The sequence below is a fragment of the Hypanus sabinus genome, chromosome 3, assembly GCF_030144855.1.
Source record: "Hypanus sabinus isolate sHypSab1 chromosome 3, sHypSab1.hap1, whole genome shotgun sequence".
Lineage (NCBI taxonomy): Eukaryota > Metazoa > Chordata > Chondrichthyes > Myliobatiformes > Dasyatidae > Hypanus > Hypanus sabinus.
In genome coordinates this window covers 151,941,156-151,959,639 of record NC_082708.1, presented here as the reverse complement: position 1 = coordinate 151,959,639, position 18,484 = coordinate 151,941,156, and the positions used below count along the sequence as shown (strand labels likewise).

The 18,484-nt window shown below is 39.6% G+C and overlaps 1 protein-coding gene across 1 annotated transcript in view; it reads left to right on the top strand.

Annotated features, from left to right (window-relative positions):
* LOC132390939 (uncharacterized) overlaps positions 1–18,484 on the top strand; it is a 122,799-nt gene that overhangs the window by 85,580 nt on the left and 18,735 nt on the right. Inside the window, exons 36-41 of the mRNA XM_059963474.1 lie at positions 934–1,123; positions 2,666–2,823; positions 6,714–6,794; positions 13,521–13,583; positions 17,097–17,171; positions 17,677–17,766. Coding sequence (XP_059819457.1) covers positions 934–1,123; positions 2,666–2,823; positions 6,714–6,794; positions 13,521–13,583; positions 17,097–17,171; positions 17,677–17,766 — 657 coding nt within the window. The remainder of the gene's footprint in view (positions 1–933; positions 1,124–2,665; positions 2,824–6,713; positions 6,795–13,520; positions 13,584–17,096; positions 17,172–17,676; positions 17,767–18,484) is intronic.

Below are 18,484 nucleotides of genomic sequence, written 5' to 3'. Positions count from 1 at the left end.
GCGGAAGATTGTTATGAAAGATTTCTACAGAGAATTTGTCCTGTAAAATTTTAATTTTTGGTCTGCATGGAAGGATGTTACTGTTTACATTTGATGACAAAAGATAGTATCAGATATTGAGCTGCAAAACGATAATCTCTCCCAAAGTTCTTATTCTAAGAGTATGACATCTGAATGCATCCTGATCAGTTGTATTACACCATCAGCCCTTTAAACTGTGCTTTTGCAAATTGTTTGATTCATCTTGAATGATCATTTACATTAAATAGACTGAGCTTACAAGAATTATTTCAATCAAAAATATTCAGGAAAGGTCTTCTTAAAGCATAATTTATTCTAAAACAAAGAATAAATCACGAAGGATGATAAACCATTCTTTTCTGAAAGTCTGCAAATTACCTTGTGAATTTTTACATGATGATTTACATTATCTGCTTTCACATTTGCAGTTACTTAGCAAAGAATGAGAAAATCACAGCCTCGCTTTGTATTCTGCCATCTACATTACCCCTTTCAATACATGAACATCAGTACTACAATCAGTCATCACGAGTAGTTATTCTGTGAAATATAATGATTTTATTACTTTAAGTCAATCAAGAGGACATAAATAAAGTGTTTATAATGCTCTCTCAGGCAGTGAGGTAAAGCTTATGTCACTGCAAGCTGTGTCTACTACACAACTGCCAAATAACAGCAAGCAGTTTGCTTAAAGAAAACAAAAGCCACTTGAGAATTAAACCATGTGGTGATTGGAGAACAACTATAAAAATTACTTGCATTACATTAGAATTATTTACTAATGGCAGTATGATTATGGAGCCTAAGCTAATCATCTCCACCTAGATTACTATGTAGAAAAGAATACATATATTTAATGAAATAAATTGAATATTAAAAAGGAGTCAATTCCTGATCCTAACTGGTTTACAGGTGACAGATGCAATTATGGAAAAGTTGCTCTTCTCATTGCCTCATTCTCCTGCTTGTGTGGAAGCTCTGCGGATTTACCTTGTTCTGCCTGAGCTCATTGCTGTACTTCAAACAACGAAGAAGTCCCAGCTGGCAGAATCCCTGACCAGAGCCATAACTTCCCTTGATAAAAGCTGCTTTGAAGTTCTAGGTAAGGGATGCTTTGTTTCATTTAAATTTAATCAATATCTCCACTGTTTGCTGTTAAAAGAAGAAAATACATTGTTCAGTTTTTGAGATGCAGTATAAGACTTAAATAACTTATCATAAGGAAAGGCTTGTGTCAGAAGTCCATGTAAAAAGTTCAGTTTGATGCAGTTGCAATGGCTTCAAGCTCCAGTCAAAAGAACTGAGCACATAATCTGGGTAGGCATATCAGTACAATATTGAGGCAATTCTGCAGAAGGATTTGGCATCTTTAGGATGGACTGTTAACTCATTGTCCTATCTACTTCTTAAACCTTACGACCTGATTTCAAAGACTGGTGAGGGATTTCCCTCGGATATCCAGACCAATATCTATCAGCCAACATTATTAAAACTTACTTCATCCATGACCTCATTGACATTTTGGCAATCTGGTGTGGCTTCCAGTTTTCCTATATCCCTTTCCTGAAACAAATTGTTTGTCACCTTTTCAGTTCAAGCTTCGGAGCTCAAATATGTTGTGAGGTCAAAATTGACTGGATGCTCTCCCACTTTTAAATAAAAAAGAGATAGTACTGAGAAGACTCAGCTAGTCATGTAGCATCTGTGGAAAGAGAATAGAGCAATTCATCAGAATTTGAAAAAGCAAAGGAGGGGAGAATGTAGCAGGAAAAAGTGATAGGGCAAAGGGATTGATTATGACAGGAGAGGTATAGTAAAATAGGGTATTGGGGCCTTTACTTCAGCTGGGTCTTCTGGGTACATCCCACAGCCCTGTTATTAGCATCACATAACACAGAAAAAAAAAGTGTGATCATTCTCTAACTGTTCCCAGTAGCCTGGCCTCACTCTATCACATGTATCATCTGCCATCTCTGCAATTTAAAACCATCTTTTATTATCTCTCTTTCCCAGTTCTGACAAAAATCAATCCTGCTTCTTGTTCCACAGACATTTCAAGAGCTGATGAATGTTTCCCAAGTTGTCTGCTTTTATTTTAAGCATCAGCACAATGTTTGTTTTCTTAAGCCTTTTAGATTTATGCTAAAGTTGAGTGAGTCAACCAGAAGACTCCTGTATCACTTGGGCATGCCCTTTTCTCACTGTTCCCATCAGGCAGGAGATACAGAAGCCTGAAGGCACACACTCAGTGATTCAGGAACAGCTCCTTCCCCTCTGCCATCTGATTCCTAAATGGACGTTGAAGCTTTGGAAACTTCCTCACTTTTTTAAATATACAGTATTTCTGTTTTTGCACATCTAAAAAAAATCTATTCAATATATGTAATTGATTTACTTGTTTATTTATTACTATGTTTTATTTTATTTATTATTATTATTTTTCTCTCTGCTAGATTATGTATTGGATTGAATTGCTGCTGCTAAGTTAACAAATTTCACGTCACATGCCGGTGATAATAAACCTGATTCTGATTCAGTTTATGCTTAACATCCACTGATTTGGCTTTAGTTCAATTTTCAGTTTGCTATTTCAATTGTTGACTGGCACTTTGACCCTTATTTCACCTGACTCTCTCTTGATCAGAATGTTGGTGGAGGGCAATGCCTGTCTACTACTTCCAGCGACTTGTGAAGATTTATCATGAAGAGTCAGAGCGACTTCTTTGGTCCACTATGGCAAAAATCCCAAAAGATATCTCAAATCTTCAGAACACATTAAAAATTTTACAAGTGCTTTACGAGGTTGGTAAGAACTTCTCATACTGTGAGCTTTTATTCTGAATGTGTCCTCATATAGTGACTATAATTCTCTGAGCATAGTCACAGACAATGATAGAAGCAGACAATATGGGAAAGTATTTAACTGGAGAGTTGGAGGTGGCTAATTCTGATGGTACTAGCAAGAACTTGGGAGTGAGTGTAAATTGGGAATGGAAGCTCTCTGGAAAATGTTCAGCAGAAGTGTGGAACATGTTTAGGGACTACCTGCATGTGGTTCTGGAGAGGTTTGTCTGAATGAGACAGAGAAAGGATGGTAGGGTAAAGGAACTCTAGTTGACAAGAGAGTTGGAACATTTAGAGAAGAGCAAGAAGAAAGAGTTAGAAAGCAAAAATCAGAGAGGGATCTTGATAATTATAAGATAGCCAGAAAGGAGCTTAAAAAGGATTTTAGGAGAGCTAGGAGAGAACATGCAAAGGTTTTGACCAGCTGGATCAAGGAAAACTCCCAGTTCTACATATACGTAAGGAACAGAAGGATGATTGTAGGACTGCTTGGGGATAAAGGGAGAAATGTGATTGGAAGCAAAAAAAGGTAATCTATACTTGGCTTTAGATCACAAGGCAGGGGGACTTTGATGAATGTGAGGCCTGTGTAGAATACACTAATGTGCTGATGCATGTTAAGATTATGGTAAAGGTAGCGTTGGATCCTCTAAAAAAAACATTAGGATAGATGAGTCCTTTCGAATAGATAGGAATACCTTCAGGTTGCTACGGAAAAGGAGGAAACAGATTGCTGGGATGTGGACAATGAACTTTGCATCCTTCCTGGCCTTAGGAGTGGTACCAGAGGACTGAAGGATGGCAAATGTTTTTCTGTAGTTCAAGAAAGTTAGTAGGGATAATACTGAGAATTGTAGGCCAGTAAGTCTTATATCTGTGGTGGGCAAACTATTGGAGAGGATTTTTAGAGAAAGGATTTATATACATTTGGAGAAGCATAGTTTTATTAGGGACTGTCAGCATGACTTTTTGAGGGGCAGGTCATGCTTCGTGAACCTGATTAAATTCTTTGAGGAAGTGACAAGACAAATTGATAATGGAAGAGTAGTGGATGTGGTATATATATTTTAGTAAGGTGTTTGACAAAGCTTCCCAGTTGTAGGCTCATCTTGAAAGTCATGAGGCAAGGCATCCATGGAAACTTGGCTGCATGGATTCAGAATTAGCTTGCCTACAAAAGGCAAAGGATGGTAATAGATGGAGTGTATTCTGCCTGGGGTGGTTTGTGACTAGTGGTGTTCCACAGGGATTTGTTCTGGAACCCTGCTCTTTGTGCTTTGTATCTAAATGACTTGGATAATGAAATGGAAGAGTAGGTTAGTAAGTCAGCAGATGACAAAAAGATTGTTGGGCTTGTGGGTGATGTAGAAGGTTGTAGGTTACAACAGGATAGACAGGAAGCAGAGTTGGGTGGAGAATGTGAAATATTATGTAAATTAGCACTTTAAATGTGGAATGCAACTGGCCAGGACTGAAAAGTGGAGATTTCGCCATCAGACTTATGGCTACAAGAATGAGATTTAGACTGAAAATGATGTAGTTTATTTTAATTTTTGTATCTCTTTGGGTGTCATTGCTAAGGGCAGCATTTATTTCTCATCCTTAAATGCCCTTGAGAAGCTGGTGATGAGCTGTCTTGTTGAATCATTGCAGTCCTTCTTGTGAAAGGCCTTTTACAATATGGCTGGGCAGAGTTCCAGTGACATGCACACAGTGAAAGTTTTTGCCATCCTCGACATTACTGATTGAGGTTGGAGCTGTCTGATTCGAGGCAGAAGTTGGACATGTGGTGGAATACTCTTCACTCAGCTGGATGCCTGCAGCCCCAGTAATCTCAAGAAGCTGGGTGCACTGGCATCTCTTCAGACACTCAACTTTGTTTAATATCATGGCTGCAGTGTTTCCTGTAGTTTCACACTAAAACTCTTTCTGAACCCACAACTTCTACAGACTGAAAGCACAATGCTTGCAGGTGCATGGAAATGTCACCACTTCCAGTTGCTTTTCATAGAACAAGAACTGTACTGACAAGCCTTTCAGCCCATGATGTTGTACTGATCTTGATGCCAATTTACACTAAATCTCCTCTTCCTGTCTATTGTCCATATCTGTCCATTCCCTTCATATTCATGTATCTATCTAAAAGTCCCCTTAGCCTCCATTGTATCCTGGTCACCTTCAAGCAGTGATGCCTCCAAAAAGTGGCATCCGTCATTAAGGAGCCCACATCACCCAGGGTATGTCCTGTTCTCATTGCTACCACCAAGAAGGAGGCACAGGAGCCTGAAGGCACACATAATGATTCAGGAACAGCTTCTTTTCCTTCGCCATCCAATTTCTGAATGGACATTGAACCCATGAACACTACTGCACGACTTTTAATTTTTTTTGTACTACTTATTTAATTTAACCATTTGTATATATTTGATCTAATTCACATTTTCCCTCTATTATTATATGTTGCTTTGTACTGCTGCCGCAAAGACACCAAATTTCACAACATATGCCAGTGATATTAAACCTGATTCTGATTCTCTTAAACTCTGCCAAACTGGCTCTTTCCACCATTACCACTAGTGACCCATTCCAGGCTCCTACCACACGCTGTGTAAATAAATAAATAGAGTTGCCCCTCACTTCATCTTTAAACTCTCCCTTGCTAACCTTAAAAGTGTGTCCTCCGGTAATTGACCTTTCTATCTGTGGGAAAAAAAATTCAGTCCAGCCTATCAAGCCACATATCAGGTTTACTCATAAATCAGTCATAATTCCTCCACTATTAAATATTCCAGTACCTTTTACTACAAGAATACAGTGGGAAAATCTTCCATCATATTGATAAAAGCATTTCAATTCAGGGCAGACATGGAATGCTGGTCTGGCTGAAATGATGTGTACATTCTGGAAATAAATAAATTGAACTTGATTTTAGACTAACCCACATGGAGGATTCAGATCAGATCAGATGTTCACTTCAAATCCATCATGATTTTAATCTTAATTGAAAAGAAGAAGAATTGGCTATATATAAAATATGTCTATGGCTAGAGCTATTGTATGAGGTAAGATTAGGTCAATTAGCCTTGTTTCCCTTGAGCTAAGAAGACTGGGAGAGGATTTAGCTGAAAAGTAGAAATTTCTCGCAGGCCTAGACAGACAGGAGTATGTTACTCCTGACAGGGATGTGTAGAACTAAGTCACAATCTCAGGATACAGGATAAGCATTTTGGACTGAGGCAGATGAAATTTCGTCACACCGATCAGGATGAACCTGTGGAATTTGCCACTATGGAGGGTTATGGAGACCAAGGTACTAACTATATTTAAGAAGGAGAGAGATAAATTTCTAAATGAAAAAGGCGCCAATTGTCATTAGGTACAGGGAGAGAGTGGGAAAATGGTGTTGTGACGGGCTGTCAATATTTGAGGTCAACAAGGAGAGATTGCAGAATAATGATCTTTGATGCCTTACCTGTCGTTATTCCCTTATCTTGGACTGACCTAGACCATGCAAGTGAATATTATACATGGATAACTGCAGTGAGTGGGCACTGTTTACGTTTCTCATGTCATTTGTTCTTGTATTGGTAAAAGCACAAGCAGATCAAAATATCTAATTCATATCATATTAGTCTTTGCAGCAACATTTATGGGAGTTGACTAACCCTAACAACCAGATAACTTCATTATCTACAAAGGACTCTGAAATTGCATCAGGAAAAACAGTGGTAGAGCACTTTACTAGCTAGTGGTCAAAACTTTGAAGTGTCTCTTAAATATGCAATGTCATGCTTCGTTCATGCTTTCCATCTCATACTGATGATTAATATTTGATTATATGTTGCCAGGTAAATTCTACCAGAGATTATCGCATTCAAGAGAGGAACTTCAAAATTCCTGTAATGAAAATATTTATAGAGTCATTTAAGGTAAGTGATTTTTTTTCTATTAAATGTTACGCTGAAAATGATCCCAGTGGCAATCCAGCTTTGCAGCTTATTCTCAGTGCAACTTCTGCTGAAGGAACTGAAAATAGACTCCAGAGATTTTTAGTACTGTATTTGTATTGAGAGTTTGTCAAACAGGAAAAGAAAAGCCAGACTTAGAGTGATGCATAAACTCTGCAGGCCATAGAGACAGGAGGGAACCAAGATTCCCAATACGAATGTAAGCATGATAATTTATAATAGTGAAATTTAATACAAAATCATAGCAAAAATATAGTCATGGAAAATAGCCTTTTGCAAACTTTTTATTGGAAATTGAGTTTAAAAGTGTCATAAATGTTTTACAACAACATTATGGGACAAAGCACTGTATATATTCACCTTGAAAGTTTGTCAATCTATTCATGGAATTCACAAAATGCTGGCAGAACTCAGCAAGCCAGACAGCATCTGTGGGAGGAGGTAGTGACGACACAACCTCCTCCCATAGATGCTGTCTGGCCTGCTGAGTTCTGCCAGCATTTTGTGTTTGTATTTATTTCCAGCATCTGCAGATTCACTCGTGTAATCATGGAATTTGATGCTTAAACAATACTTAGGTTGAACTTTAGAATTTGACAGCACAGGATGCCAATTGGACTTATGTATTCATTAGGCTCTATGAAAGAATTAGCCAGTTAGTTCCAATATCTTGCTCTTTCCAGCACATCCTAGAACGCATTTCCTTTCTAAGGATAATCATAATTCCCTTTTGAAATTTATTTCTGAATCTGCTTGCATTCATTTTCTTGGGTAGGACATTCTAGATCACAGTAACAACAGATTCTTCTGCTTTTTTCAGTTATTCTTGTCCATTGCCGTAAACGTTTCTTTCCATTCAATTTCAGAACAGCTTAGCTGCCGGTCCTATAATGCAGAGAGAAGAAATTCCATGTTATAAAGTAACTTGTTGTGCAGTGGGTGTAATTTCTAATGTATCCGATTTACAAAAAAAGGCATTTTCATGTCATATTGCATAACTTTCTCATCGGGGCATGTATACAAACTTGGCTTGTCAGCTAACTCTGCTAACAGCCACACTACTAAGCGATGAGAGGGCCACCTTCCATAAGCAAAATGTCCAGGGTCAGTATGATTTGAGTTCAACCAAACAGGAAAGTTAGGATGTTCTGATTAAGGAACATTGATTGTCATGATTGCTGTGTAAATACTGCCCTGTACATAGTTATCATTTGCCATGAAATTAGCAGACCGTACATAAAACTACAAAGGAAATCTATTTACCAAAACTTCAACTTTAACGAACAGTTAACAGAAAAAGAAAAGAAAAATAAAAGGGCCTATTACAGTTAAACCAACCTAAATGTGCAGAAAAACATTGGATTACTCACACGCTGAACTCACGTTCTGTGTGAAGGACACCAACCACAGTTAGAACTTCCTTGGAAAACCATTTCAAACAAACTGGCTGACTCAGAAGTATTGGCACTCCCTCTGTTGAACCATTCATCTGAACAAGCACTTCTTACAATAGGGTCTTCCCTTCAGGTGGGATCATTTTTCCTTGTGCTCTTCTCCGCATGTGGAAGAGAATTAAGAAGAAAGTTAAATTTTGAATTAAATTTTGTTGTCAAGCTTGACTAGCTAAGTATTGCTCAGGACTTGGGTCGTGAGGGTGAGAGGATAAGATGCAGATGCTGCCATGCTAACAATAGATAGACATAAATCATGCCAGCAATGAGTTATTGTTAAATCTTTTTCGAAATTGTTTAGCAAATAGAGAAACTAACTGCGGACGTGCATTTCCAATTTTATGTATCATGCAGGAACACGGGTAGACTTGCTGATACCTAGTAAGTGTTTTTTGAAATTGCTGACCAAGTATGTTTAGCTGTTGGCTATTGCCGAAAATTTACTGTATAAAGTTAAGATGTAATCTGAGATTGGTAGAGTCATAGGACACTGGCTCCGTGATCACGTATTAAAAGGGTTAACCTTATACCGAGGTCTGTTTCTTGATTTCTGTTCCTTAACAGAGTAAAGTCTCTCACAGTAATTTTGTGACAAAATTCTTTCACTGTAGAATATGATAAATCAGGGTAAGTTCTTCGACACTGCACTTCAGAATAGACATCAAACCAGACTACTGCCCTTCAGAAATCTGAACCCGCCCAGCTCTCTCGAATCTTCCATAGCATCCCACTGGGCAAAAGGTTACAACATGTTACCAAGACAAACACGGCTGGCTGATGCAACTTTCCTAGGTTGAGGAAATGCTCATTTAGCTGAATTCAAAATACTATATAAATCTTGCTAACAGGACACACTGTGTTTGCAGAAAACTGCTAAAATAAAATATCTCACAGTATAGCAGTAGAAATCATAACTAGGGCATTATACTTGGAAGAATGATCTTTCTACTTTGATTTTTGTTGGTCAAGAAATAAAGTCAATTTAACGCTTTTCTTTAAAGTTCACTGTAGCTGCATGATGATGTACTGAAGCTGCATCATATTGTAGTTCCTGGTGACCACATCCACAGCAAGTGCTGGTGTCTCGAGGAACTCGGGCTCAAAGTTGATGACCTGGAATCTGAGCTTCAAACACTGTGGCACATCAGGGTGGGGGAGAGTTACCTGGATTCTCAGTTTCAGGAGGTAGTCACGCCCATTAAATTAACTGCCCTAAATTCCATCTGTGGTCAAGGACAAGATGTGTGACTGTGAATGAGGTGGGTAGTGGGATCCAAGAGACAGTGCTGGAGGAGCCTCAGCCCTTGAGCTTGTCAAACAGGTCTGAGAGTTTTGCTCCCTGAGTGGATGAGCGTGGGGGCTGTAGAAAGGATGAGCAACTTAACTGTGGCACTGAAGTTCAAGGAGCCATTCAAGAGGGGGGAGAGAAGAGAAATGTGGTGGTAATTGGGGATAGTCTCGTCAGGGGAATAGACAGATTTCTCTGTCTTGAGGATAAAGCATCCCGAAGGCTGTGTTGCTTGCCTTATGCCTGCTTTCGGGACATCTTTTCTGGCCTGCAGTGGGAGGGAAAAGATCCAGTGGTACATATGGGTACGAATGACATAGGTAGAATGAGGAAAGAAGTTCTGCTGAGGGAATTTGAGCAGCTAGGGACTGAATTAAAAAGCAGAACCAAAAATCTCTGGATTACTACCTGAGCCTTGTGCAAATTGGCATGGGATCAAGAAGATTAGAGAGGTAAATGCATGGCTCAGGGGTTGGTGTGGATGAAGTAGGTTTGAATTCATGGGAAATTGGCACCAGTATTGGGGAAGGAGGGAGCTGTTCCAATGGGATGGATTCCACCTGAACCGTGATGGGACCTGGATCCTAGCAAATCACACAACTAGGGCTGTGGATAGGACCTTAAACTGAATAGTAGAGGGTGGGTTTAAAAGATTGGAGAAATATGGAAAAAGTAAAAGCAAAAGATAAAAAAGAGAAAAGAGTGAAGTAAAGAAAATTCAAGTGCAAAAGAGAAAAAGATTACAAAATTTTAAAAGCTCAATGAGTGTGAGGGAACTTTATCTGAATACCTGTAGTATTTGAAACAAGGTCAGTGATCTTGAGGCACAAATCAGTATAAAGTGGTATGATTTAGTGTTCATTACAGAAACGTGGTTGCAGGGTGGAGAGGATTGGGAATTAAATAGTCAATGATATCACGTAATACAGAAGGATAATAGTCAATGATATCAGGTAATACAGAAGGATAGACAGGTGAGAAGCACTCTTAATTAACGATGAGATCAGGGCAATAGTGAGAGACAATATAAGACCTAAGGAGCAGAATGTTGAATCCATCTGAGTAGAGATTAGGAACAGTAGTAGTATCAGCCACTGAATAATAATGTTACAGTGGCACAGGCAATAAACGGAGAAATCTGAGGCACGTAAGAATGGAATAGCAGTCATCATGAGGGACTTTAACTTCCACATAGATTGGGTGAATCAAGCTCGTCGAGGCAGTCTTAAGGAGGACTTCATAGAATGCATCTGTGATAGCTTTCTTGAACAGCATGTTACTGAACCTACAAGGGTAGGTTCTGTGCAATGAGACAGGTAAAATTAGTGATCTTGTAGTAAGGGATCCTCTTGGAAAGAGTGATCACAGTATGAGCTTCTCATACAAATGGAGGTGCCAAAGTTTGATCTAAAACCAGTGTGAGAACTGTGACAGGACCATCACAGATCTAAAAGCAATGGAGACTACAATGGATGAGGGAGGATTTGGCAAATGTAGTCTGGGAACACAGGCTATATGGTGGGGCGGCTGAAGAACAGTGGAAGACTGTCAGAGGTTTTTCACGGTGCTCAACAAAAGTATATTCCAGCTAAAAGCAAGGACAGTAAGAGTGAGGAGAGCTGGCCTTGGATAACTAAGGAAATAAAAGAAGGCATCAAACTAAAAGCTCCTGCGTACAAGTCCCCAAGAATACTGGGAAGCTGGCAGATTGGGAAAATTTTAAAAAGCAACAAAAAACCACTAAGCAAGCAATAAAGAAAGGGAAGATAGATTATGAAAATAAACTAGCACAAAAAATAAAAGGACTAGTAAAAGTTTTTATAATTATATAAAGCAGAAAAGGGTGACTAAACTGAATATAGGTCCCTTGCAGGACGAGAAGGGGGAATAGATCTTGGGTAATGAGGAAATAGCCGAGGTTTTGAATGACTATTTTGTGGCAGTCATCATGGTGAAGGACACATCTAACATGCAAAAGGGAGATGTTATGGATGCAATGGGAGGTGAGGACCTCATTACAATAGCTATCACTAAAAAGGTAGTGCTGAGCAAACTTGTAGGGTTGAAGATAGATAAGACCCTGGTCCTGATGGAATTTTTCCCAGGGAATTGAAAGAAATGGCAAAAGTTATAGTGGAGGCTTTGGTGAAATTTACCAAAATGCTCTAGACACTGGGCAGGTCCCAGTAGATTGGAAGATAGCAAATGTCACGCCACTGTTCAAAAAAGGATATAGGCAAAAGGCAGGTAACCATAGGCCAGTTAGTTTAACATCTGGAGTTGGGAAAATGCTTGAAGCTATCATTAAAGAAGAAATAATGAGGCACCTGGAAAGAAATAAATCGATCAGGTAGACACAGCATGGATTCAGCAAAGGCAGGTCCTGTTTGACAAACTTACTGGAGTTTTTTGAGGATATAGTAAGCATAGTAGATAGAGGGGAACAGGTAGATACTATTTTATTAGGATTTCCAGAAGGTGTTTGATAAGATGCCACATAAAAGACTTATCCATAAGATAAGGATGCAGAGAGTTGGGGTTGATGTATTAGCATGGATAGTGGATTGGTTAACTAATAGAAAGCAGAGAGTTTGGATACATGGGTGGTACTCTGGTTGTCAATCAGTGATGAGCAGTGTGCCACGGGGTCAGTGCTGGGCATGCAATAGTTCATGATATATATTAACAATCTGGAAGAGGGGACTGAGTGTAGTGTATCGAAGTTTGCTGATGACATCAAACTAAGTGGGAAAGCAAATTGTGCAGAAGAGATAGGGAGTCTGCAGACAGATATAGATAGGTTAAGTAATGGACAAGGGTCTGGCAGATGGAGTACAATGTTGGTAAATGCAAGGCCATCCACTTTGGAAGGAAAAATGGAAGATCGGATTATTATTTAAATGGTAAAAAATTGCAGCATGCTGCTGTGCAGAGGGACTTGGGAGTGCTTGTGGATGAATCACAAAAGGTTGGTTTGCAGGTGAAGCTGGCTATCAAGAAGGCAAACGGAATGTTGGTCTTCATTGCTAGAGAGACTGAATTTAAGAGCAGGGAGGTTATGCTGCAACTGTACAGGGTACTCGTGAGGCTGCACCTGGAGTACTGTGTGCTGTTCTGGTCCCCTTACTTCAGGAAGGATATACTAGCTTTGGAGGCGATGCAGAGGAGGTTCACCAGGTTCATTCCCGAGATGAGAGGTTAGACTATGAGGAGAGATTGAGTTGGCTGGGACTGTACTTGATGAAATTCAGAAGAATGCGAGGAGATCTTATAGAAACATGTAACATTATGAAAGAGATAGATGGGATAGAGGCAGAAAAGTTGTTTCCACTGATAGGTTAGACTAGAATGAGGGGACATAACCTCAAGATTCAGGGGTGTAGATTTAGGACGGAGATGAAGTGGAACTGCTGTTCCCAGAGAGTGGCGAATCTGTGGAATTCTCTGCCGAATGAAGCAGTGGAGGCTACGTCAGTAAATATATTTAAGCCAAGGTTGGATAGATTTTTGCAAAGTAGGGGAATTAAGGGTTATGGGGAAAAGGCAGGTGAGGGGAGATGAGTCCATGGCCAGATCAGCCATGATCTTACTGAATGGCAGAGCAGGCTTGATGGGCCAGATGGCCTACTCCTGCTCCTATTTCTTATGTAGTGAGTTTCCTTTTCTGCACTTGAGTAAGTATCTGTGGTAACACTAAACAATATACTGGAGGAACTCACAGCTCAGGCAGCATCTGTGGGGTGAAATGGACAGTCAAGTTTGGGTTGAGAAGGTCAGGAGAAGAGCCTTGACACAAATTGTTGCCTGGCCATTGCCCTTCACAGATGCCACCTGACCTGATGAGTTCAGCCTTCATCTGCAGACTTTTAGTGTCTCCATTTGTAGTAATAATCACAAGTAGAGCATTTGGAAAATAATACTGGTATATTTTCATCTTATTATTTGCAGGAATATTTTAAGAAATGCTTTCCTTCTGCTTTGCAAGTGGAACTGAATCAATTCGTAAATGAGGTACATATTATATTTAGAAACAAAGTTAAAATATCTGAATGCTACTGTTAACCTTTGAATGAATGTCGATAGCTTAATGTTATCTGCATTTGAAAAGAGAATAGAATTATCCAACATTTTTTTGCAAAATCTTTGATTTCATTCCTCATAGTTAAGGAAAACTTTATTTTATGGGTATATGTATTTTGAGTAGAAGCTCAACAAATTTATTAAGTTAATTGTAACCAGAACAAAGGACTATTACTTAATGAAGACAACGGTCACAAACTGATCCTGGGAATCTCCAGGGCTCACCCTCTGAGTGACTGCATCATGGTCTCCTTTCATCCTGTAAGGCAGCATCTGTGGAGTGAATTGGATAGTCGACATATCTGGTTAAGGTCCATCCTCTGGTCCAAGTGAAGGGTCTTAACCCAAAAAAACGTTGACTATCTGTTTTCCTCCACAGGTGTTGCCTAGCCCACTCAGTTGCTGCAGGAGTTGGTTTTTAGCTCCAGATTCTACCACCAGCAGTCTCCTAAGTCTCCTCTTCTCACCTTTCTCCAGTTGACTGCTCATTTTCTTCCTCGAGATCACAATTATTTGCTCTCCCAGACTCCATATTTGATGCTTGTTTTCACTTTGATCATTCATTGGTAACTAAACATCTACTGAGTTATTGCGTGCATTCCGCAAAAGTTATCCCTTTTTCTTTCTTTGGAGCCTGATCTATTTTCTTGTTTTTCACATTGCCACTTTTGTACCATGGTATAAATATGTCTTTTATCCTGGTGCAATGTTTTTGCTGATATCTTTCTTGCTACTATTCTCTGTTCTTTTATCAATATTCTAAACCCATCTTGTCTGATGACCATTGTGTTAGCACACACTCAATGCTGGAGGAACTCAGCAGATCAGGCATCCACGGATGGAAAAGAACAGTCAATGTTTCAGGCCAAGACCTTTCATCAGGTTAGAGTTCTTCCAGCATTTTGTGTGTGTTGCTCAAGATTTCCAGCATCTGTAGAATCACATGTATTAGTACACCTAGTTGTGGTGATTAATATCCCATTTGGAGAACTATACCTCTTTAGTACATTCATTGAAAACTTCACTGACGTTTTTGATCGTACAAGTATCTCTGGTGAAATGATGTTATCTCCTCTTCACACTAGGCCAGCTCAATGTAGATCTGGCCTCCAAACTCTTGTAATAAATGTCAAATTAAATGATAAATTGGTTTACTACTGTCACATTACTGAGGTACAGTGAAAAACTTTGTTTTGCATGCCATGCGTACAGATCCTTTCAATACATTAGTGTGTTGAGGTGGTACAAGGGAAAAGCAATAACAGAATGCAGAATAAAATGTTACAGCTGCAGAGAAAGTTCTGTGCAGCTGGACAATAAGGTGTGATGCACCATCAATAACTCACTCTGAGACGTAAAGGTGAGATATCGGCTTTTATTGACTGGAAGAAGGAACCAGCAGTGAGTGACCATCATACTACATCCTGGAGACTGAGGCCGAGCATCAGGCCTCGATCGCCTTTATACAGGGGCCTGTGGGAGGAGCCACAGGAGCAGTCAGCAGGGGGTGTGTCCAGACAGGCACACGTAGTTCACCACAAGGTGCAAGGCTATTGTGAGGTTAAGAGTCATTCTTTATTGCACCATTCAATAGTCTTATAAGAGAGGGTCAGAAACTGTCCTTGAGCCTAGTGCTAAGTGCTTTTTGGAGACTTAACATTTTGCATTTAGTCACTTTTTTCTTGCTCTCCTTGATTAGTAAATTTGTTTATTATCATTACATGAAAAAATTTGTCTTGCATACCGTCAATACAGATCAATTTGTTACAACAGTGCACTAAGGCAGTATGAGGGAGAACAACAGAGTGCAAATAAAGTGTGACATTTACAGAGAGAGTACAGTTCAGGTGATCCTCTGCTTCTTAGATCTCACAGTGTTCAGTGAGCAGTGCTGAAATTGCTTTAAAGCATTGTTCTATGCCAATACCGCAGTTCCAGTGCTCTCTGTGTACAGCTTTCATGTTCTTTCCACGTGGGTTTTCCAGATGGCTTTACTTTCATAAGAGGTGGAGGCTGATAGGTGAATCATCTATTTGAATTTGCTCCCAGTGTATTGGTGAGTAAGTAGATCCAGCGTAGATGGAAATACAGGGAAATAAACTGGGGCCAATGAAAGTTTAATGCAAATGGGAATTGATGTTGGGTATAGACTGCACTTAAAAGTTTGTTTGTGCTGTATGACTTGATGCTCTCTGACGATCGTCACCTTGTCACGGTGGAGAGCCTTGTGACTTCCTCAGATTCTGAGGGCAATGCTATATGGAATTTAGCCACCTGATGCTTAGCTCCTGGTAGGGTCACGCATGGCAATAGGGACCAAACCAAAGAGCGATCCACCCAAGTCCTTAACAGTGGAGCTGGCGGAAGATGATGACACATCACAACGACAGCGAAGGTGAAAGAAGGGTGCAACAGTGAATGATCCCTGGTTGTCTTGAATTCCATGCCACTGGACCCTAATGCTGATCTGTCAAGTACTGTGTGGTGGCTATCTGTGCATCGGGCTCCCAATGATGTACGAAGTCACACACAGGCATTCTCCACTACAACGATCCACACTGATATGTGGATGCTGGATTGGCCTCTATCATCACCGGAGGAACCAACAACCAATTGGAGAACGTCATACTCAACTTAAGTGATCAGATTACTACTATTGTGGCTCAATGAGTCTGACATTAGTGATACTAAATTACTAGGACATGTTTGATACACTTCTAGATATGCTGAAAACATTGCTTAACTCTTACAACATTGCTGCCTAACATCCAGAGGCTTAGACCTGGAGTCCGAGTCCCATCAAAAAGGTTGTGCAATTTAAATTCAAGTAATTAATTAAATAGTGAATAAAAATATTAGTTTCAAGGATAGTAACTATGAAGCTACCAGATTGTTGTTAAAACCAAACTTGTTTTATTAATATTGCTTAAAGATGAAAATCTTTCATCACCTTGTTTGGCTAATATGTAACTCTGTGCCTACAGATTGTCTTGGTATTGGCAACATTTCAGGATATTCTTGAATGATTAAAAGATAAGGATATTTCACTTGAATTGCCGAGGCTATGAATGCTACAGATCAAACATGGGTTAATAAGATTAGTGCATTATCATGGTTGGCTTGGTGGGTTGAATTGCTTCTACTCCATGAAATGCAAGCCAAAGTGCTATCAAGAGTTCTAAATGTAGGAATATTTATTTTGATAAATACATACAAGGAGCATACAACTACCATTCAGTGACAAATATGAACCTGCTTGTTGTGAAATGGCCAAAGACATTATGTTGTATTAAAGGTGTTGTTATTCTAGAATGGAAGATTTCCTGGAGGCAAACATTGTTATTCAAGAAAGGAGATCTTTTTGTAGGAATGTTAATAGGGGATGCAACAAACGACCCTATCCAAAAAGGTTTCTCCAGTACTAATTTTGTGCTTTCTTCACAGGTATTGAATGGATATTTTATACCTCCTGACCGACAGCACAAGTTGGTGAGAGAATATTACCCAGCCCTTCGCAAGGTAGATTACTTGCATTGCATGTTTGCTTTTAAGTTAGCAATCAACCTTATTACTTTTTCCTCCTTTTATGGAACAATCAGATAAACAACTTCAGGACACACCATATCTTATTTTCATGCGACTGATAGTCTTTATCAATTCATTACTCAGCATTAGACTCAGGCATTGGTCTGGATGTTGGGCTTTAAGACTACAGAAAGGAACTTGAACCCGGAATGGGCAAGAGCTCTACCCACTGAGACACAGTGGACAATCTTCATATATTAAGACTGATCCCCAAATCTAGCATTTTCTGATTTAATTTCAGATTCCAACATCTGGAGTTTTTGCATTTGAGTCCAGAGTACTGCATTTGGCTAGAGCAGTAAAATGGTAGTGCAAAGACACCATAAACTGGGTGATATGATGGCAAATAGAGACAATTATTATCTTGCTAAAATAACTAAAGCACATAAACTGTCATCAATATATAGTGATCAGATTCGTACTGCATTTTCTTTCACAGGTCGTACAGCAATTAATACCGTATCCTTGCATCTTTGATATGGATACAAAACTTAATTTTTTAAAGCTGGAATCCACAATACTTCTAAGAGTAAGTATAACTTTCAGGAAGTCATCCATGAACCACTTTCTATGCATGTATTATGTGTCAGGTCTGCACAGGTTGGCACCTTCCAGTCTCCAACCAGTTAACAGGAGTCACCTGCCACTCATTTCCAACCCATTACCTGCAGCCCATTTAACCCAGCTCTCATTCACTGTCCTTTGCTGGGACATTTTTTGTCACTGTCAGCTAGAGTTATGGGAGCTGGTGGTTTGCACCACCTGTAATGTGATTGTAGGAAGCCTATGGTGGGACATTCAGATGGGGAGTTAAGTGATAGTATGGAATGGATTTTGTAAGAAATAAAAGTAAAATGAGTTTGGGGTAGCCCCCACCCCCAAACTCATTAGCCCATGTGTCTGGGTAGGAGGGTCACCCACTGAAGGGCATAAGGACTGTGGTAGAAGATGCTGTCGATTATGATAGCTTTCATAACTAATTGTGACAAAGGCTTTCAGAAGTATATTGGTGAAGTAAGATCAGCAATATGTCTTAGCAAAGGTAGGGTGGCCACTTGCAGCCCAAACACTCAAGTCTCTACCCACTGGATATGTCTGAATAAGGATACAAACACCAAACTTAGACAAGTCTTTTTAAGGTTACACCAAGCAGGCCTCACATATGTTGTTTCTTCTGCATGAATGCCCCCCCCCCCCCACTGTCTGTAGCCTCTGCTTGAGATCATGATGTCCAAAAATGCATTACC